Source organism: Lepisosteus oculatus, chromosome 12 (genome assembly GCF_040954835.1).
Source record: "Lepisosteus oculatus isolate fLepOcu1 chromosome 12, fLepOcu1.hap2, whole genome shotgun sequence".
NCBI classification, from domain to species: domain Eukaryota; kingdom Metazoa; phylum Chordata; class Actinopteri; order Semionotiformes; family Lepisosteidae; genus Lepisosteus; species Lepisosteus oculatus.
The window spans coordinates 24843623-24867565 of NC_090707.1; the positions used below are offsets into that span (position 1 = coordinate 24843623).

Here is a 23943-nt window from a genome sequence, read left to right on the forward strand (position 1 = left end):
AGACGAACTACAACATTTAAAAAATGACTTGTATGTACTTGATATCTCTAATCAATCCATGGCGATATAGTCCCCGCACAAAACGAAACTAAAACGCCCTGGGCATACCGTTTCGCGCGTTCTTATCAGTTGCTCAAAAGTAATTTGACCGTATGAAATGCATAATATAAACCTAGAAACATATACGTGAGCAGTATTTACGTAGTATCGGTGTCAAGACATACCTCTCAAATACTGTAAATCAAGTTAATAATATCTCAAGACCGATTCTGGTCATAATGAAACCATGTTTCGTGTATGTATATGACCAGCCATATACTGTATGTTTATGTTCCAAAATTAATATCGTTTATGGCCTTCACACGCGTTGCAGTATGCTCCTATTCTTTTTATGCTCAGGCACTTAGATTTCCCTTCAGTGGTAAAATTCCATATGAATATTCAATACTATAACGGGCACACTAAAGACGTTTACAGTAAATCTTTCTATGACAGACCAACGGACCACGAGTGCCCCTGTCGGTCAACCAATCACGTACCGCGGTACCCCCCGTCATCTGCGTGACGCCGTAGCCAATTACCTCCGGTACGTGTCTGTACCGCGCACTTTGAATGGTTGCATCTGTATAAGGTTATATATAACCTTTAAAAGAAAGCTCTTAAATCTTGTAAGCACAACCCTGTCCTCACTGAGAACAATGGGGGGGTTCTTGAAAACCCCCAGTTTGTTAACGGTCCATGTAAAACTCATCAATGGCAAACATAACTTGCACACTTCTCTCTGAAAAAAAATATAAATACATTGACATTAATAACAGTGTAACTCAACATATAAAAATAATAAAATATAACTTCACTTTTTCTTACTTTGCTTATGCCTGACCCATTTACATGCAGTACATTAACTTACCCACCGAGTTAAAAGATTCTCTGCGTACAAGAGTAATACCTCCAGTTTCATATCCACTTATCACATTTCTTGCCCTTTTTGCACAGCTTTCTATTCTTAATAAAAAATGAATATACAGTACTTAAAGCACTGAAAGCATGTATGCATGGCATGCATGTGTAAAATCTACAAAAAAACACTGAGGTGAGTGGGGAGACATGTGGTGTATGACATAGATGTGGGTGGGAGGCAGGGGCACAGCATATAATAATGAGTGTTTGGAGAAGACAATACAATTTTTGTGCACGGAACTGTGAAAGAGAAAGGGTTTTCCGGCAGGTGGAAAGAGTGGTACTCAAAATGGAAACTGTGTATGAGTGAGCCCCATGATTGGTGAAGGAAACCTGTAGTTACTCATCAAACACTCACAAATTGCAGGCAGTAAGCATTCAAGGTAATGCATTCACTTGAAATAAGAATTGTTTAATGGACAGGAAACATATGGTACATCCGACTTTCTGAAATAATGTAAACACATTATTATTACCACTCAACTAATGCTTTGAGCGGAGAGTCCAGAAAAACTCTATATCAGTGTTTTGCTTTAAATGTGTGAAGCAGGTTGAGCACATAAGAAATATGAATTGCTACTTCAAAGTGCCACACTTTAAAGCAATAAAATGTGAAAACCACTTATGGGTCTGAATACTTTTGGAATGCATGCTACAGTATATGAGCTGCCCTCCATTTCAGATATTTTTACAACTCGCTGTCTCAGGAAGGCTGGAAGTATCGTTAAGGATACCATTCATCCTGGTTCCTCATTTTTCTCCCCACTCCCCTCTGGTAAGCATTATAGGAGCATAAAGGCACGGACTTCCAGATTCAGAGACAGTTTCTTCCCACAAGCTGTCAGATTACCGGACTCTACCCCCACCACTGGCTCACACTGATGTTTTTTTTTCTAAGATGTATGTTATTTAACTTGCTGTTGTTGCTGTTCTGTGTTTATGCTTTTGGTGTTTCCTTAATGGCTTTGTATTGGAGCATACAGTACATGCAAATAAGCTTTTTATTGTACTTGTACATAGACAGTAAACTGAATTGAACTGAATGAGTGTTGGAGTGATGTAACACCTTCTCTAATTCAAACACAGAAAGCCACATTAATTTGTCATGGGGGAATAGGACACTGAAAGTTGAAAGGACAGCAAAACTGTATCCTGTCTTGAGTGAGTGGTGCACTAATGGGTTAGAAGACTGGTGTAAGGTAAAGAGAAGAAAGGAAGATAAGGAAAAATGTCAAGAGGCTGCCTGACTACCATATATAACCATGTAGGTCTATATAGATCAGATCAAAGCTTCCACCAGTGAAGTAAATTCCAAATGTTAGCTAACAGTAACAGTAACAGTAGTGACTGCTTTTGCAACAATAGACAACCTGAAGAAAAGTGGGAGCTTCTTGTTCCAAATAAATGAATATAATAGCTGATATAGCTACCTATAAAATGAATGGAATGCACTGAAACCAATATATTTAGGTAGAGTTAATAGGGCCAATGAAAGACAGACATAAAGGGAACCAGTGAGTGAGATAAAAGTTTGTCTTATTTAACAGAGAGATGAAACTGCATTTGCAACTAATGAAATGATTGGAGGGATACAGTAATATACTGTATTCTACATGTTAAGTTTGACAGGCCAGCGTTTTATGGGGTCTATAATACTGTAATAGTCAAATCACTATTAGAGGAGGTTAAAGGCCTCTATCAGATACAAATGTGATTATTAGCTTATTAGATTACTGGTGATGGGTTAAAAATGCATATTCCCACACGGGACCTCCTGGTTTTTAATTGGTGTTTGGGTTTTTGGTTGCAGACTGTTGAGGCTGTTTAAGAGACCTTTTGTAATGAAACCCATAAAAACCCTGCATTAAAGCCTCCTTCACTGTCAAGCATCACAATCATTTTTTATATCTTTTTTCATTAGTTTTTATAAGTTCACATCCCTCAAAACATCACATTTGGAGGTGGGGTCAATCACAGTAAATTAATAACGCATAGCTATTTTCCCCACATTTTACTTCAAGAACACAATTGGTAAATAGATTGTATATAAGCAAAAAGATCAGGAAGACTTTCATATTATTACATTCCAGAGTTAAAGATACAGAGATAAGGTCATATACAGTAAAGAAAAAACTATTCCTGTCCCTCAACATACCTCCAAATATGTCCTGGCATAAATGAAGTGGAGTATCAAAGGATTCTACTGTGAGTGAAAAAAGATTTGGTTAACATTTTCTACCATGAGCCAGCCCAATATTATTCTTATATGAAACCATGATACATAATTTTCCAACTTTAATGTGAAACAGCAAGTAGTTCTTTGTCTATCTGTGTATATTTTATGCATAAAGACTACTTATGCATTTTCAATGAGGGGATTACCAAGTGTGCTGTGCTTTTCCCTTTACAGCACTTGTTAAACTGATGATGGATTATCCTGGTGCCATCGGTTGCACTGGGCCACACTTTTAAATCTGAATCAATAATCAGGATGATAATAAAACAACCCTGCAATGCCACATCAGCTAACAGATTGTGATCTGGAGTTAATTTGTCATCCGCAGCCTAAAGACCATAAACAATTTTTCAACAACATCCGCTATGGACCATGAACACATACTGTAGTACAAAGACACCGGGGCTCTCCTTTCAGGAACATTTAGTGCTATGATAACAGATCTCTAAAAACCTGGAAGGCAAGATGCCAGCCTGAGGGGTTCACTAGATTCTTAAATACCTCTGTATAACAACACGTTAGTGCAGGGTGGTTTTAATGTTCTATAGTATCCGAATTTTAATAATATCATATGTTCTGGATTTTCTTTATGATTTCCTGTTTTTTTGCAGTTAATGTTACCATGAAAGCTAATTACTCTAGGTCAAGGACATAACAGATTTTCTGAGCATCAAAAGAAACATATTACTCCATTTGAACTCCAAGATGTTACAGCAAAACACTGTCCTTCAATGACAGGCTATGATGTTGGTGACCGTGAGTCACAAAAGTGATTGGTGGCAACCTGATTGTATAGCACTTCAATTGCCACACATGAGCCCCTTTTTGTATTTGTGGGATGTGGTATTACCATTGATGGCAAAAGGGCATATTTCTCTTCATAAGCAAGACTCTGTAAAGATTCCATTTAGGTAAAGCCATGTTATTCCCTAGTAGTATTGTTTCATATTCATTTTCTGCCCATATTCCATGAGCTCTGTCCAGAAAACCTCCACAGATTGGGAGCATATCTGTGGATTTATTTTACCTGCTATCTTCTTCTATACTCAGTAATTCACATTCCACAGTGCCGAAGCCCCAGAAAGGACCAACAGACCTCCCAAATCCCTTTCACGATTCGAATCACCAGAATTATGTTAAATTATTTCCCAATCCTTTTTTTCCTCAAATGACCTAGTGGGTTGAATGTGTGCTTTCAGAAGGGAGAATCCCTTCCTCCCTACTGTACATCCAGTAAAGGATGTTACCCCTGTCTTCTGTGCAGGCTGGAGTCGGGAAAGTAGCTTCTGCACCGACACACAAAAGCTTAGAAGGACTTGGGTGACGGCACCACATTGTTAGACTCCACAAAGAGAACCACACACGATTCTGATGAATCGTGACTTTTTTATTGAGATAAAGAAAGGAGGATAGGCAAGGTTAATTCTCTCACTCACTTTTCCCGACAGAAAAGACAGAGTTTTATTCTTGGAGTTGAGTAACATTTCCATACAAAACCTGCTTCCCACATTTAAAGCAAAATACTAATATAGAGTTTTTCTGGACTCTCTGCTCAAAGCATTAGTTGAGTGGTAATAATAATGTGTTTACATTATTTCAGAAAGTCGGATGTACCACGTTTCCTGTCCATTAAACAGTTCTTATTCCAAGTGAATGCATTACCTTGAATGCTTACTGCCTGCAATTTGTGAGTGTTTTATGAGTAACTACAGGTTTCCTTCACCAATTGTGGGGCTCACTCATACACGGTTTCCATTTTGAGTACCACTCTTTCCACCTGCCGGAAAACCCTTTCTCTTTCACCGTTCTGTGCACAGAAATTTTTAAAAAGTGTGTGACTTCTCCAAACACTCGTTATTATATGCTGTGTCATGTTTTTCTGATCAGTTAGTAATAGCTTGTAGCCTTAGAAGGTCAGAAAGTCAGGCGGTTAGCTCAGGTCAGTCTTGGTTCAGCAATAAGCCAAGACCCCTTCATGTTGCTAAATTGGAGCCTTTTTGAGTCAATATACTGTATGCTCATTTCAGCAGGACAATGAATGACACAAAGAACAAGGCCAAAGCCATAACAAAATAGTCTGATAAGAAGAGGACCCAGTCAAATTCCTGTCTTGAATCCAATGGCAAATTTCTGAAGACACTTAACAGTTGTAATCAATCAACAATCCCCAATGAACTTGTCAGAACTGGAACTGGTTTTGCCAAGAAGAAAAGGCAAAATTACCCTGTTATGCTCCGCAAAGCAAGGAAAAACCTATCCAGACATACTAAAAGCCACAAATGCTGCCAAACTTGCTTCTAATGACCACTGACAAAGGGAGTTGAACACTTATACAAATCCATGAATTTCTATTAATTTCAATTTGCATATTTTCCTTCCTGATTTTCATCCTTTTTCACATATAACAGTTTTCAATTTGGTCATTACATTTTAAATAAAAAATGTCATTTGAAAAAGTACTATTAGTAATTCTACACAATACAGTTCAGTCTAACAACTCTCCCTACAATAGTCCATTTTTAAAGTCTTTGAACGTGCAAATTGTGTATTTAGAACTGTGTTGATTCCATTCAGTTGTCTATATTCTCTACAAAACTACAAACATTAAAACTTTGCAAATGCTCTTCTGAATAGTTATTAGAGTAGTTACTGAATGAAATGTCAGTGGGTTTTACTTCTTCAACAGCACAAGAATGAAAATCAGAGTTCTGCTGCCCTTAGGCAGTTATGAAGAAGCAAAGCTTAAAATCAGTTGTCAGGAGATTCACTACTGGTTTATAAAAATGAAAACCTTTCAGCAACCTAGGAAACTTCAAAATAATCTTGGAGAACTGACTGAGGCCATAATGTTGAAATATATTTTAATTTTCCATTTGCCCAGGCTCCTATAAGAAATGCATTGACGTATATATGCTAGCATGCAAGTATGCATGAGTACCTGCTGCTTTTGACTGTGCGCCTCCCTGGATGTTCACACAGATGAGATGTGACATTCCTCAGAGCTTGTTCTTCCAGATTAATAATTGAAATAAATAAAGAAGGCGTAGTGGAAAAGCTCTGACAATGTCTGCCTCAGGGAGCTCAGCAACACAAGTCAATATTCTTAAAGAAGATTCTTTACATATTACATAAAACTGATTTTACAGATCAAAAATAAGCCTCTTAAAAAATCTGTTAACAGAGAAAGGGGAGGTTGGGGAAATTCATCTTTTAGGATCCATGGAAGCTTGTATTCCACCAGAGAAAGCAACTTTTAATTCTGTGTACTAAAGCAATACTGCTTTCTGTCCAGTGTATAAGATTGGTTGTACCTGTATATACTGTAGTACATCACTTACAATACCGAAGAGTCTCACTAAAATAAGAAAAACAACACAGATTAGAAGTGTGATTAAACATGACATAGGAACACAACTAGAGGTAACACACAACTAAGGTAGCAGAATTTTAAGATCTTGGTAACAGTAGATTTGCTTACTAAATTTTGTTATTTCTCCTTGACAAAACATTATTTGCAGTTATTAATGATTAACAGCATATTATCTTTCGCCAATTAGCCCTGTCTTCTTCAGAATAGAAAATGTTCCCATTTTAGAACGAATTTCATAAAACAATCATTAACACACAGTTGGAGAACTCTTGACCTAGCTTTTAGCTGCATTTGCCATCAGCTGGATGTAAATGTAAAAGCCTCCAGCACAATAAAGATGACTGACGGTCTGTTTTGTTGCCTGGTTAACTGACACATTTTCTATACAGTTGTTTTGGCAGCTTTGTACTGCATTCACTGGAAAATCAGCCAGTCGGAGGTTTGCTTTAGTTTTAAATTGTTCATTATTTCATAATGGCTTCAGATTTTCAGAGAAAAACCAGAAGCAAATAAGTAAAAAATACTTCTCAAGTGAAAAAAAAATACTGTCAAAGACTTCTTATCCTTGCAGAGCACATATTTTAGATCTACAAATGCATAAGAGACAGATAATAGCATTTCAGTGGCTATAGCCAGAACAACTCTTCAGATGACTCTTCACTTTATAACAATGAAATCTTTGAATGCACATTAAAAACATAACAGAGAGAGATCATGTGATCTTAACAGTAAAAACTGTTAAGGTAATGGTAGGTACACGGTAGATATAAAAAGTCTACACACCCTTATTGAAATTGCAGGTTTTTGTGATGTAAACCAGAAATAAAGATAAATCATGTCAGACATTTTTCCATCTTTAATATGACCTTGCAAACAACAAAATTCAAGAGAAAAACAAACAGATAATTATTAGGAAACATAATTGAAATTAAAAAACCTACAACACCCTGGTTGCATAAGTATGCACACCCTTTTATAATGGGGGCTGTAGCTGTGTTCAGAGTTAACCAATCACATTCAAAATCATGTTCAAAGGTTAGCAGCATACACCTGCCATCGATGAAAGTGGTTCTGAGTAACCCCAAATAAAAATCAGCTGTTCCTGTAGGATTTTCTTGAAACTTTCATGGTTGCATCCTAATGGATAGCCATGATCCGCAAAGAGCTGACAAAACATCTGCGGGATCTTATTGTTGAAAGGTAACGATCAGGAGAGGGGTATAAAAGAATATCCAAGGTATTGGATGTACCATGCAGCACTGTGAAGACTATCATCAATAAGTGGAGACACAGGGACATTGCCAAGATCAGCACAGCCCTCCAAAGTTGATGACAGAACAAGGAGAAAACTTATCAGGGAGGCTACCAAAAGGCTTACAGCAACAGTAAAGGAGCTGCAGGATTTTCTGGCAGGTACTGGTCACTCTTTGCATATGACAACAATCTCATGTATTATGCTCATGTCTGGGCTATGGGCTAGGGTGGCAAGACGGAAGCCATTTTTCCCACAAAAAAAGAACGTCAAAGCCCGTCTAATCACCCCAAACCATGTGGGAAAATGGTCTGATGAGACAAAGGTTGAACTTTCTGGCCTTAATCCTAAAAGATATGTTTGGCGCAAAGACAACACAGCCCATTATCCAAAGACCACCATACCTACTGTGAAGCATGGTGGTGGAAGCATCATGCTTTGGGGCTGCTTCTCTTCAGCTGGGACAGGGGCTCTAGTCAAGAAAGATGGGATAATGACTAGCAACAAATATCAATATATTTTGGCACAAAACCTGCTGGCCTCTGTCAGAAGGCTGATGATGAAGAGGACTTTCACCTTCCAACAAGATAATGACCCAAAGCACACATCCAAGTCTTCAGAAAAGGAAGATCAAAGTCTTGGAATGGCCCAGTCAGAGCCCAGACCTCAATCCCATAGAAAACCTGTGGAATGACCTAAAGAGGGCTGTGTAGAGGAGATGCCCTGGCAATTTGAAGGAGCTTAAACTTTTTTGCAAGGAAGAGTGGGATAAAATTGCAAAGTCCAGGTGTGCAAAGTTGATAGAGACTTATTCACGAAAACATACTATTCTAATAAATGGAAAAAGTGCTTCCACAAAGTTTTAGTTCGGGGGGTGCACACTTTCTCTTGAATTTTGTTGTTTGCAAGGTCACATTAAATATGGAAAAATGTCTGAGGTGATTTATCTTGAATGCTGGCTTTACATCACAAAAACCTGCAATTTCAATAAGGCTGTGTAGACTTTTTACATCCACTGTATAGTTACATTTCCCATTCGAAAAAGGAAAAAGAGTTAATATGGCATGATCAAGTCCAGAAAAGGAAAAAAAAGTAAATGATGGCACAGCTTCAATATCATATACCTGAACACAATGTTTATTTGAGGAACTGTGTTCCCAAAGTCCACACATAAAATTATAAAAAATGGCACAACTTGAAGTTTTTTCCAGTTTTTCCAGAAGCCAATTAACCTACCAGTATGTCTTTGGACTGTGTGAGGAACAGGGGAAAACTCAAGCACACACAAGGAGAACAAACAAACTCCATCTGAATGGTACCCTATGGTTAATAACCATATCTGCTTAGAAAAAAAAATATGTATGTGTGTACATAATACTATTTAAGAGCTGTCTGGCTGGTGAAGGAATTTCCAGTCACAAAAACTATTGGCAGCCTTAATTGTGACTGTCTCACTTGAGGTAGTCACAACAGAAAATTGTCTTATTTTTTAACTCCAATGGCTGTTAAATCACAAAGTCAGTCTTCTTAGAGAATCAATCAAAAAACAAGACAGAAAGCACACACAGAAAGAAGGAATAGAAAGGAGAGAAAAGACACAGACTCCAGGATTTAAGTCAGGAAATGTTCTTGTAAATTTGTTGGAGATCCTGATTTCCTATCCACCAGGGTAAATGACTCATTGTATACTGATGCATTATTCTGAATAGGGAAATAAGTTCCCATTTGTAAAGCATCTATTTTAAAGAGAAATGTCCTGTCATCATAAACTGATGAGACACACAGATCTGTAAACACCTATAAATAATAGTGGTTTATTAAGGTTTAAGCAAGAGCACTGCTATGACTTTGTTGATCGTATTGTCATTAGAACGATGTTTAACATGTTTTATTAAGAGGCCTAATAATTAGTCCTATGTGGATTAATTTGCTGAGCTGGATGCATATCAACAGTGGAACAAATTGGTGGAATATTGCACAGAATATACCTAGATTATACTGGAACTATATTTCCCAACATTGGAATTACACTGCTTCTAAAATGTTCCTAAACCTGTCAAGTTTCAGTTGGTGCAGTTGTTCCCAAGACAAAAGCGTTATTATGTCTGGACATACAATTGTTGTTATGTAGCAATTGTGGTTTGTGCAGGAACTCTATTTTACAAAGATTTCTTCTGTTGGTACATGTGATAAATCTGTTAAATTGCAATTCAATCAGTGCCATATTTTAAAGAACATTTTTAATTTTTATAAAATAGGTTAGGTTGCCATCTTTGGTGATGCAGTATCTCAGTTTCTGTCACGATTTAAATAAATTATCTATCCCCGTATTCCTTTCTAATATGAAGTTGATTGGTTGTCTAGGGCAGTTTATAAAGAAAAAAGATCCTTATCATTAAAGGGTTTCTACAACTTGGGATTCTAAAAAATCAAATTTATACCTGTTACGATGTTCATGGATTATAATAATTAATTAGTTTTCCATTCTTTCCTGTAATGTTTAACATAGATTAATACAGTATTAATATTCATGCTTTTGAACCTCACTACTCCAGTTTTCAACAGCAATTGTACCACCCACCATTTTGCAGATTAATACTTCAGTTTAAATCTAAATGTACATTATGTGTTTTTTTGGTTCCATTGCACAGCTTTGGGAATTTTCTTTTACCAGTTTAGCTATGATATATGAAGAGTTAAACTAAATTTCTCTTATTTCTATCAGTTCTTTGGTGGAACTATCACTTTTCTTTGTAAGACACCTTGCTTGCAAACCTAGATATACATTAATCTTTATATTTCTTTCTCTTGACATTGCTAAACAACAGTTTCCTCCAGTACTGGAACTTTTCAGCTATGTGATGCAGTATTCTTTCTAGATGTGGCCATCTGATTTGATATTTTAGCATACAACAACATGTTTAGTAATATTTTGCATGGAGTAACTGGTGATTGACTGGCCAATTCAGGGATGTGATAAGAAACAAAAAAATAGGTAGAGAAGTTTTCTTTGTCTATTCAGAAAAGGCAGTTGTGAGGACATGGAGTTGTTTTTTGCCTAACATCATTATCTTATTATTTTTTTAAAATGCAGAATTCCTCATATTAAATTCAGACTCATACCATGACTGTTGACTTTTAAAATTAAGATTAATAAATTATTTTTTATTAACGGGGTCTTACAATATTTGGTGCTTGTGATGGGGTTTTAAGAAAATACTGAAGTGAATGTTGCTAAACAAGTAAAACGTGGGTGCAGCTTCATTCTGGAGTCGTACAGTTCGAAGTTCAACGAATTAAAAGTGGATTAATATCTCACTTAAGGGGAATGGGAATGTATTTATACAAGCCCTGTGCTATACATAACAAAGAATCCTTTTATTCTAACAGGACACAATGCTTCAGGAATATATTTGTAGAAGAACTGCCTAAGGACTAGGCTAAAAGCTAACTATATCTTGCCACCAATTTACATAAGAGTAATTAGTCTCTTGTTAAATAATGGCTTTGCAGATAACTGCATATAATTATAGAAGGCTAATAACCAGTATGCTACAGTAGACATTCAGATTGACAATATATTTGAGAACTAAAAGCCATACGGACAATGGTCTCAATTTTGTCCTTTTCTAGAGTCCTGTCGAATCAAATAAAAAAGCACTGTTTCTACAAATATCTACAAGAAATAAAGGATCCAGGAAACAAAAGTTTCATCATGTGAAATTTTAAGAACATTTTCATTAGTAAACTCATGATGCAAATGTTATTAAGCTACTTTTCTTGAAGTATTACTTTTTGTGTATGAATTATTTTAATATGCGTAGCTTTTCAACAGTTTGAATTGCAACATATTCTCCTCATTATTTCTGTGTATTTCAATAGACTTATTTTGGAGTTGGTACAGAATTGATAGAGAACAGTATCAATGTAACGTTTCAACCTTCCTGTGCAATTACAGTATCTTGAGGATTTTTCTTAACTGAAATTCAAAGCAACAGTAGAAAACTATACAGATCATATATACTCTTTAGGATTGTTTTCCAAAGTTTCAAAATTAACTCAGATCCTTGGAGTTCTGCAGGCACAAACATAAGAATAATCCTAAAATGAATTCTCATTTTTTATTGAAGGTTGCTTGATAATGCTTTATTAGAAGCTGTTGTATTGATTATACTTCTAATTTGAGCAAAAACAACAACGGGTTCTTAGAAAGTACAATTCTGCAACTGGTAATAGAAAATCTGACCACTCTGAAAAGTAAATCTGAAAAACTCATGAGTACTAAAGCATAATTTTTAATATGCAAGTCAGCCTTATTATGCACATGCTCAACACTGTACCTTAGTACATGAGACTAAAATAAAACAAGAACCTTAGTAGTACCTTCTACCGAGTACCTTCTACTGAGATGATCAAGGACAATTACAATGCTTTATTCTCTAGCCCTAAGAATTTCTGTAAAGTGCTCTAATTTATGTACAGTAAATCACTACACTTCTGAAGCCAGCATATACTTGACCAACATAATTCACTGAACCCTGCTGAAATTGCTACTCAGTTAGTCCATACACAGGTTGAGCTTTTGGTGCTCATTTAAAATTGCCTGATCTAATAATAAATAAAATACCTTTGTATTCCTACTGTTAAATATAGACCCTTGTGGTATTCCACTATAGTACACAACTCTAACTGGTGAAATCTCCCTTCATCCGTTGTCTGTTTTCAGTAGGGAGTGCTAACCCTGCGGTCTGTGTGGGTCCTAATGCTCCAATAGAGTGATGGGGACACTATACTTTAAAAAAAAGCACTATCCTTCAGATGAGAACTAAAAACAAGGTCCAGGGAATTTCTCAAAAAGGGTAGGGGCATTAACCTGATGTCCTGGTCAAATTTCCCCCTGTCTTTTACTAATCATGGTCTAATAATCCCCATTCATGAGCTTCATCACTCTGTTCTCCTTCTTAAAGAATTATTACACTTATATAGAGCAGAGTAATTAAGCTCTATAAATTGGCTCAATTACTCTGCTCTCCTCCCCACTGATCGCTGATGTGTGGTGAGCGTTCTGGCGCACTATGGCTGCCATCGCATCATCCAGGTGGATGCTGCACATTGGTGGTGGTGGAGGGGAGTCCCCATTGCCTGTAAAGTGGTTTGAGTGGAGTGTCCAGAAAAGCGCTATATAAATATAAGCAATTATTATTATTATTATTATTATTATTATTATTAAAAGTGTACACAGTGTTCTACATAAGGCATTACTAGTGTGATATACACTTTTAACATCATTGCCCTAAATATTCCTACATATCCTAACATTCCACACCTTTAAATTTTCCCCACACTGTCTAGAAGATGTTAATGATATCTCAACATAAACACCTAAGTCTTTTTCAGAAGTAGCTTCCTCTAACTCAGGCTCTTCTAGTGCCTGTATGTGCTGTGACAAACTGGGTAGGAAAGTTCTCACGAGCCATGTTGACCATTTCAGTTAGGAAAGTTGAAGTCTCCCATAAATGCTGCTTCTTCTTTGTGCACAGAAATTCTTCATTCGTAAACCATTGTAGAATTATACTGTATAATCTTAATTTGTTCATCTATAGCATACTCTTATCACTATCCCATTACAATGTTTCTTTAACTAGTCTGACACACATTGATTCTGAGATTCTTAAGAATCATCCTCTCCATCATTTTTGGTAAGTCAGGTTTCTACGATTCCGATAACATCATAATTGACTTAGAGCTTTAAGTAGTAGCTTTAATTGCTAATAATGGTAGCTTCTCATCTGATTTGTATTGGATACTCTTGATCAGATAATTGATCATTACTTCATCCATTTCCCTTTCATCTTCTAAAGGTTTCCCATTATTTTCACATATACATTTTACTTCTCCCTTTCCTGAAAATGAAAGTGAAATGACAACGAAAGTCACTAAATCTATATTCAAAATAATTAATAATCCTGCTACTGATTAATTATATAATACCAACTGAAACTTAAGGGTAATTACAACCATATTAGAACTGCTGCATTTAAAAAAGTAGCTCAAACACAACATGATGATATTTTTCTCATTGCTTGCTTGACGGTATATACTGTAGCTTTGTACCTGACAAATATTTTTATTTTAATTAATTTAATTTAATTCACCTTTTCTCTGCCACTGAAAAGGTCAGAAATAAAGAAATAAAAGGTAGGAACACCCTTTCTTTTAAATCTAGGGCCATTATGTTAAAAGTGTATGACACACTAGTAAGGCCTCATTTAGAATATTGCGTACAATTTTGGTAAACAAAAAAGATACATCTTTTCTTGTGGCAATTGTTAACATTTAGCAGATATTCACATGCTGTTTCCAAAGTTGTAGTTTGCACAGTTGTGCTGACATTAACAGAGACTGAATGAACAGCAGTGATGCTACAGTGCATGACAGAACAGATAAAAGGTTAGCACCACAAGAACAATCTCTGTCACACTCCCTCATGATGGTTTTAAATTAGCTCAAACAATGTATCTCATCGCCTTTTTGGAAGGTCTAGAGATATGGGCTCATCTAGTTTACAGGAGCCTTCAAGGTATCAGTTGTCAGAGCTACAGGATACTGGCTCCTGGACAATTTATCTCATCTTGAGGAAGGTTGGAGACAGGCACATTAATTGGGAAATTATCAGATCAGTGACTCTGCCTTGATGAATTTTATCAAGACAAGGCAATTTTGTTTCTCTTTTCAAGATGAGTCATCATTCCCCTTTCCACAATCTTATGTCAAGCAAAAAAGCAGAGGAAGAAAAAATGACAAGCAACTATTGTTTGTATAATTGATAACACAATTTCTTATTTTAAAGCACAAACTTTTTAAAAATAAGTGTCTAGTTACAGAATAACATAAGCACTAATTAATTACTTAATAAAGTAAAGGGCAGGGGAATAATAAAAAGGCTTTCTTCTGCATTTCTAAGATGCCATGTTATAGTTTTTAAGGCCTGAGAAATAAAACTAAATAAAATGCTATGAATGATGTCAAAAGCGCAATATTTTGAGAAATGTATATCAAAATCCACAAACTAAAGTTCAGGAGTTAAACCACGAAACTCTTTCCACTAAAATGCTTCCTCTCCTGTAATATTATTTCAGTAACAATTCCCTTCCAGTGTTTGGTGTTTTATATCACTTCACCTCCCCATTGCTGTCCTTGCAGTTGTCCCATGGCACATTTCATTTTGTGTGTGTGGGAGGGGGGTTGGTAATATATTTCCTTCATGGCCAGAGAGATGTCCTTCAGACAGCAGATTAAAGTGAAAAAAACACTTTTGCATTATATATTACTAAAAAACTAAGATCTGAGGTGTTGTCGGTACTTCATGAAATTTCAGTAACTCTTCTAAAATATCCTTTGGAATAAAAAATGCTGTACACATGTATTAACCAATTCCACATAATTAATGTGACTAACCCCAGAGAACGGACTTTAACTTTAATTATTTTCCAAAGTTTTTTGCCTCCATATAACATAAATACTTTCGGAGCACATTCGTGTGCCATTCAACAGAATAAGTACATAAAGACAAGAAGGTTCATGTCTCATACCTAGTCCCTGAGATGTACTTAATGTTTTTCCAGTCCTCTGCACATTGGTTATTCACAGTATACAAATCACATTTACCTTTCTTCCATGAGCGTCACCGTGAGCTCCGTGATGCGCAGATGTCACTTTAATCTGAAACAAAGATTATGGAAAACAAATTACTCACAGGGCACCAAAGAGTGAAATATGCAAAGGTTGAACGCCGTGTGATTTTCTGAAACAAATTAAAAGTTAAATCATTAAATTAGCATTCCTGTATTAAATTCAATTCCTCAACTCAATACTAAGATCCATAAAATCAGAAGCCACAGTGTTTACCTCCCGAATGTAATTACCAAAACATATGCATAGAGGAATCATTGGGCAGTTATTTGTTCAGCTGTTTATATGAATATGAGAGGATGGCAGGTTTAGTCAAGATGGTTTTAACATCCACTAAAAAGAGATGAAGGGAGAAACAATGACTGAACAGAGGGGCCTGTGGACATTGGAGTGAGAATTGCGGAAATATTTTGAGTGGCTGTATTAATAGAGGATACATAAGTAGTTTAGGTAGAGCTCAAAGAGCAGCTAGGATTTGTTTGTTTGTTTTGGAAGTTTTATTGTAACATATAAATGTAAAAGGAACACTGTTCTTTTATTTAAGTTTAAGATGTGTGTGTGTGTTGCCTGAGACCTGTCTGTTAAAAGATACATGTTACTGATCTGCACCCTGGAAGTGTCACATTAGAAAAAAGCAAAGAAATTCAGGCAGAATAAATATTATGTCAAGCAGATCATCAGAAACAGAAAGAAACTTACTGGCAGAAATCTGCAGATGTTAGTTCCGCTTGACTTTGCTTCCATGACATGTTTCAATGAAGTGGCCACTACAGACTTTGTGTGCAACAAACCTTTAAAGATGATCTTCTGTATCTTCTTTAAAGATGATTCCAACCATCTGGCTTTGCTTGGTCAAGTTATATTAGTTTAAGTGTAATGTTTTGCAGTATTTGATGGAGGACAATTGCAAATACATTGGATTATATGTTTTGTTAAGGGTACTATGTACCAAGTTGACTTAAGTAGTTCATCAGAAATCTCCAAAACAACATTGGAAATGCTACCGTATCACAAATATAGACCAGCAATATTTGAAAAGTATGTTAAATATTAAATATAATAATATAATATTTAAATTAAAAGTAGGGCTGTTTCATAAAACAAGATTACTTATCCAAATATATTAAAAATAGTTTATTGTAGAAGGCTGCTGTGAACGCAATGTTTTTTTCAGCTTTACATCCACATTAAAATATATAAAAATTATATTTGTCTTAATACTAATTTAAGTGAAAAGTAATTAGGAAGCAGATTATTTTATTTTAGATTTTGATTATAAACATTTTTACACTGTATTGTGGTGACTTTAGAATCATACAGTACCATACTGTATTTACTGTACATTTACTGTACATTATATTTATAAACTGATTATATCATACTGCTGTTGATTGCTGCACGGTATTGCACAGTGCAAAGACATAATGGGAAGTTAGGGTTAGGGTTAGGGTTAGGGTTAGGGTTAGAAATTGGTGCCAGTGTGAGTGTGTATCTGGATAGATTATTTTAAGTGATTGTTTCATGATTAAGGAACTTGAAAAAAAGCTACATATTGTAACGCAACGGGGGCTCAGGCGGGCGCCCTTGCTGCATTAGGTCGGCCCCCCACCGTCGGGGGCTTGATCCCGGGACTCCCGCGTCACTCAACAGGGACCCAGCCCGGTGAGCTAAAGAGAGATCTCTCTACAGCCCAGTGGTTGTAGTCCTGCTATCACAGGGAAGGGCGGCGACTTCACCGCTCTGGTAAGCCGGCTCTTACACAGTGCCTGTCGGCCATAAGCGTTACACTCTCCCCCGCTTAAATCGCCGTCCCAGGCGAAGGGCTATCCCATCCCACTCTGACACCAATGTAACGCAACGGGGGCTCAGGCGGGCGCTCTTGCCGCATTAGGTCGGCCCCCCACCGTCAGGGGCTCGAACCCGGGACTCCCACGTCACTCAGCAAGGACCCAACCCAGTGAGCCAAAAATAGATCTCTCTACAGCCCAATAGCTGTAGGCTCTGGTAACCGGCTCTTACACAGTGCCTGTTGGCCGTAAGCGTTACAATATATTAACACTTTATTCTTTTCCTGATGTTGAATAAAAAGTTACTTTCAGGTAATGTCAGTTGTCACTGTGCATGACTTCGGAATTTCTCTGCCCTCCTTTCTTGCTTTGTTCTGTTACTTCCTATTTAATTTTTTCTTTAGGACACTAGAAAAATATAAGAAGACTGACTCCCCGGTCTAGCCCCAGGCATCATAATTTGTGAGAGTTTTTTAACATTATATACAAAACTGATCTTTACTTGCTTTAATTCACCAGTTTCTTCTAGGAAATACATAATTATAAACTTTTATCTTATATAGCACTGTTAAAAGTGGCTTTTTAAAGCACTTTACAGTAAGAAAACAATAAAACACACAATGAGAGATGTGACGCAGATGCCAGGAAGTTGCACAATAGGTTTTGTGGGAACTGGAGTTCAGTGCCTGTGAGGAATCTGTTTGTTTCAGCACCTGTATCCTCTCCAACTGATGTTAACCCCCTAGCAGGCAAAGTGAACTAGCAGCTACTGTCTGCTAAGTGGAAACACTAAGGGGAATATTTGAGCTAATGCATGTACTGTAGAGCCTCTACAGAGAACATATACAGTGATAGTGAATTTTTAGATATCATATCCTTATTGGTTCTCAGGGAAAAGCAGGAATATTGGGGATTTTGGGATATGAGAATAAGATGTGCAGCAAATGTAAGGCGACCTTAGAGAGAAAGAAATGTTTTTGTTTGAAAAAATAAAGTGGAACAAGGTTTATTTCCACTGGAACTACTAAACCTTTACTCTGCCCTGTGGTTGTGATCTAATAATAATGGTGCTGAAACTGCCAGAGTATGACGGACTTTTGAAGATGGAACAGGTGGATGAACCCAGTCGATAGCAAGGTTGTTCGGGACAACACATGCCATAGTGACGGTGGTGGCTCTAACTGGGCTGGTACAGAGATAATGAAAGATATGTGGATAAGGTTTCCATATTATCTTATTATCAGAGAAAGTCTTTATTATTTCAATGGAACAATTGGTTAAAGAGATAACTTGTGTTTTGACTGGGTGACCAAGTTGATTGAACCCAGACCCCATCACATAAGAGTGCAGAATTATACCACTGAGGCACCAAGGTGTCACTGTGATTTTCATTATATTTTCCTTTAGATGTAGTTAAAGGAGCAAGTCAACAGTTTTTTTTAATAACCGTAGCAAGTGACCAAGTTAAATATGTTAATAAAAATGTTTATAAAGAATTTGGAATACTGTTGTGTACCTTTTTTTTGTATTTTTAGCAACTGATATATATCTCTTTTTTTACCTTTTATTATTCATAAATTGTTATCGTTAATAATGTTCAGAGATCTTATTATACTTTGTTAGTTTTTATTTTTAGCTACCAAAATTGCCCTTTAGTTACATGATTCCATATTTATATTTCCTATTAATTGGATTTAAAAAAGTACTACAATGTTTTTACAACAATAATGATAGTGTAGCGGCAATGCTTGTTAATAAGACAGAATTAAGCGTTGGTATGCTGTCCTAAATGAGGCCCCATCTCACCCTCCATCTCTGTGGTGCAGCCACAGAGAAAGTATTCATGCAGGCTGATTTAAGATGTTTTCTTTTGATAAGGAACAGCTCCCAGACGGGGATGCACTTAGCCAAGCCTGGCTATCATGATCAATGGTCATCCATTGGCGCCTATCTGTCTAGGGAGTGCCGAATGGACATCTGGACTGCATTCTTAAGTGTCAAGAGTAAGTGATTTATATCTCACCTTGACCAACCAATCAGGGACTGGCAGGGCATGGTAATACCACGTGGGTCTCCAATGCCCGCCAAACTCTCAACCAATCAGCATAAATCTGTGTCTTGGTCAAAAAGGGAGCGCAAGCTCAGATCGGGGCTCTCCTTGGCCATTTTCGTGCATCCTCAGAGACAATCACGTGACAACTGCTGTTGTCTGCAAAGGGACTTGGACTTTGTTCTAAGCGCGAGGCCGAGGATCCCGTATGTACTCAGAATTCTACCAACGTGAATGCTCCGCTTGATCAACGGCAGCCTACAGTTGGACCCTCGGCGACAACCTGAATAGCTTATTCAGAAGCAGCACTGGACCGGGAACGAACCAGCTTCTTCCCAGGCAAAAGAGTGACTTGTGAGGACTCGCGGTCACACTCTGTGCATAGAGACTTTCTACTAGCCAGCCGGACTGCTGGTAGATCCCCTCGGAGCAACGACTGCCCTGCGCGCCGCAGTCAGATTCCTCCGCCCGTCCTACTCCAAGCTGCACCTCGACTGGTTGGCCGGTAGCCAGAGGACACCGGGACAATGCCCATTGGACAACCGCTGGAACAGAGGCTGCAACAGAGCCTGTCAGCTGGTTTGGTGTTCGTGCCGGGAAATTCCAAATCCATACACAGTGGATAAGTAAACCCCATGTTCTACATTGCGTCTCGAGAATTCAATTGTACCTCAACACAAGTTGTTATCAATTTAATTCATGAGTAATGTATTTACTTCCGAGTTTAGAGTAACAGTGGGTAATAACACTGATTAGCGATTTGGTAACCGAACGATATATATTGACATATATTCTCTGTTGTGTATCTCTTTGTGTTTGCATCTCTTCGAGATTATATACCTTGTATATTGATAACCCTCACAGTAAGGTCTGCCGCTCGTATCCAGGCAGACTAGTATATGTTTGGTGCACAGTTTATATTAATAAATGTATCTCGTGTATTGAACCCGTGTGTGTGCGTTGTTAGTTGTTCTGACGATTGATTTTCTAAAAGCCCCAACGAACAACCTCGTGATTACTGCTACAATTAATAATTGTCTCAGTAAACCCATCAAACCTCTACAATAGCAAGTATTCATAAAAACGTTAAAACATTAAAACATTTTATAAAGTATACAAAGTTTACATAGTTAATGCGAGCATGTCAAACCTTTTCCAAAATAACCACAGAAAGTGATTGAGTTTTGTGCAAAAATGTTTATGAAGAAGTGGAAAACTTATCTACAGCTATAAACAGTATGTATAATATATTTATATTCATAATTAATATTGTTTATAATGTTCAGAGACATAATACTTGTTTTTTATTTTCAGCTACTAAAATTTCCCTTTAGTTACATTATTTCATATGCATATTCCATATTAAGTGGATTTAAAGAACTACAGCAGGGAAATAGATTAAATGATAATAAATAATAAATGATAAATGTTTCTGAATCCTGTGCACATCTATCCTGCACTACCAGCTTCCTTCATCTGCAATGAAAAATCAAATAAACCACTATTGCTAACTCAACAGCAATGTTACAAATGTGTAATCAGACCAACAACCCTGAAGTTAACTGAACTGAAGGTGGATTTATTATTGATTTCATCCCTATTACCTCCCATTGTGTCCTTTAAGTACCAGTCACTGATTGAAGTACAGTTTTTTTAGCTTTTGAATAATTAGGCTCTCTGTAAAAATGCCACTGCTCATTCTCCTATGAAACAGGAACATCAATTCCATCTCGCAAGTATAAACCTTTCATACACAGAACTGTCTCAGTCCTACCACAATCCTGGCAAAGCAGAACTAGGGCTGCTTGTGACTGTAAGAATGCTGCAGATAGTGAATACTATGCAGCCTGACATTTGCAACAGAAATTTTAAAAAAGGCAGTTCTTCGAATTCAGATTTACGTTTTTCTGATCATTGAACATAAGAACATAAGCTGCACATTTTGCCTGTTTAATTGTAAAATAAAGATGCAGTCATCTAAAATGCATGTTAAAACTTGTGTCAACAGTAAAAAACAGTAACTTGTGTGTTTCAGCATGGCACTTGCAGCTTGTTTCAGCAAATACCACTTTCACTCAAGTGCTCAGAATCACCTACACAGTAAAAAACTGCATCGGTCACAAGGAATCACAACCATATGAGCAGAGGTTTAGTTTCTTTAACACTGAGCTACAATACAAACAGCAGTTTTAATAATATATGGGCTTACAAAATCATTAGTGTAAAGTATACCCTGTCTTCTGAAATGGTATCTTCCAACGAAAAATGATCAGCAAACTATAAATGATTTTGGCAATCTGTAAGCTTTCATTCTCTCCACAAAGCTATAATGTTTTTTTTCCAAACTTCAATTTAATAACAAATAATACAAACTGGAAAAGGTATCCAAAAAGCTGGGTGAACAAAAACGTGACACAAACCAATAATGCCAGAGGTAATTACAAATCAGAACTGTCACTCCCGGGGTAGGAACATTTCACATTCCCACGAGTGTTCACCTTCCAGCCATACCTATGAGGATAAGACTGGGCTGTCTGTCTGTTCATCCTGTTGCCTTTCAATCAGGCAGCCAATCATCTAATCAAGCCATCAGCTAATTACCACATGAAGGCTTGATTCACAGCTTTACCAGTGTTCTGATATAGAGCTACTGCCAACCATCTTATGTGTCTTTTTACAGTATTGTGTCTCTGTCACTATACTGGGGCATTGGGACTCCACATAAACTGGGGGGTGAGTACCCCCTACTGTCCCCCCTAACAAACGTCCAGCAGCAACTGCAGTTTTTCCTGGGAGGGCTCCCATCCAGGTACTGACCAGCTTCAGTGGGTTGTCGGCTCTGAGTTGCAGGATGATATGGCTGCTGGCGTGAGACTGTATGTTGTGGGTATAAGATATCTACTTATACACAAAAGTTTAACTAACAGATTAATTTTCTGGAGGCTGGGAGGAGATGAGCAGTGACTGGCTATCAGTGCTGATCCACCAGAAGGAAGGTGTTATAGATAAAGATTGAAAGGCCAGATGAAAGCTGGGTTCCATCTGATTACATCAATTCCTGGCCAACAGCCATAGTCAACCCAACTACTGTAGAGCATCAGTAGATGTATATAAGAAGCAATTCTTTGAATACCAAGTAACTTCCAGGAAATGCTAAAAGGCAACTGAAGAAGAGCAGTGATGATATCTAGGAAAGATTGGCCTAGGTATATGGGGCCAGCAACCTCATGCACAGCACTCGCAAGAGGGGATTAGGGATGCTACAGGAGCAGAATTTGAGGAATATCCCCATACTCTCCCAAGAGGGGGGTGGATGAGAGATTTTATAGGACGGATACAACAGTGTGAGAAAATGTTTGTGAACCCTTAGGAATTATATGGATTTCTGCATGAATGGCTCCTAAAATGTGATCTGATCTACATCTAAGTCAAAATATTAAATAAAGAGTTTTAAGAAACAACACACACAACATTTTACATTTCCATATCTTTATTGAACAAAGGGTTTAAAAAATCAAGGTCATTGATGGAAAAATTATGTATTTATTATTATGACTTAGATGAAGATCAGATCACATTTTAGGAGCCATTCATGCAGAAATCTAGATACTGTAATTCCAAAGGGTTCACAAACGTTTTCTCAGAACTGTATGTAAGAACATCAGAGGATTGAAGATACACCAAGCAAAGACCAGTTATGGGAAAGTGGAGGCACAGGTGCAGTGCATAATTGCAGTAGTAACTGGTAAGACAATGGAGGACTCAAGTCACGAAGCACCCCACAGTACTTGAGATGACCCAGCACTCCTGAACTATGAAAGGAGGTTGACTGACGCTACCCTAGAGACCCAGTCCCAACCAGGAATTAGAGAAAGGATCAACTGGCCAAAGGCAACAGCAACAGCAAAGAATGGCAACAACTAGATGAAGATGTCAATAGAATACTGTTACGCCGGGCCTGACAAAGTGTTGAAACGGGCTCGGTGAAAATTAGAGTGAATTATGAGTCAAGATATGCGGCAATAGAGAGAATTTATTCAATGATGACAGCGCTTGATGAAATCAAACAGGTCTGAGACAGAGAGCCAGCAAAACAGGAGCTGCGCAGTTGAAGCAGGTGGAGCAGGGACTGAGGACTGAGGAAAAACAAGGGGGTAAAAGGCAATAAAGACAGAGGGAACTGGACACTGAGGACTGGGGACTGGGAAACACAGGGAAAATTCCTTAGAACCTGAGAATCTGAAAACAAGCAAACAAACAAACCAGGGTTAGAGACTCAATGTCTGAGCTTAAATACTGTGCGAGGTTCCTTAATTGGCCTGACAGGCCTGGCCTCCTTTCGTTGAGGATGGCCCCGATGAGTCCCCAGCATGTGTGAAATGCGCATTGGTAATTGGTGGAGCTAATGCAGCGGTCCTGGAGCTCTTCAGGGTGTAACACATACTGGATGCAACTCCAGCTGGGACAGTTGAATAGAAGGTCCATACAATTACAGTAGTAACTTACAACTTGGCAAAGAGGAGCTTTGATACAAAAGTAAAGAAGTGTAATATTGGAATAGGAAAGCAAACAAATAGAAGGGAGAAAGAGATACAT

The 23943-nt window shown here is 37.4% G+C and overlaps 1 protein-coding gene across 1 annotated transcript in view; it reads right to left on the minus strand.

Moving 5' to 3' along the window:
- vps8 (VPS8 subunit of CORVET complex) overlaps positions 1-23943 on the minus strand; it is a 372860-nt gene that overhangs the window by 76938 nt on the left and 271979 nt on the right. The window contains exon 44 of the mRNA XM_069196707.1: positions 15487-15540. Within this exon, the coding sequence (XP_069052808.1) occupies positions 15487-15540 (54 nt within the window). The remainder of the gene's footprint in view (positions 1-15486; positions 15541-23943) is intronic.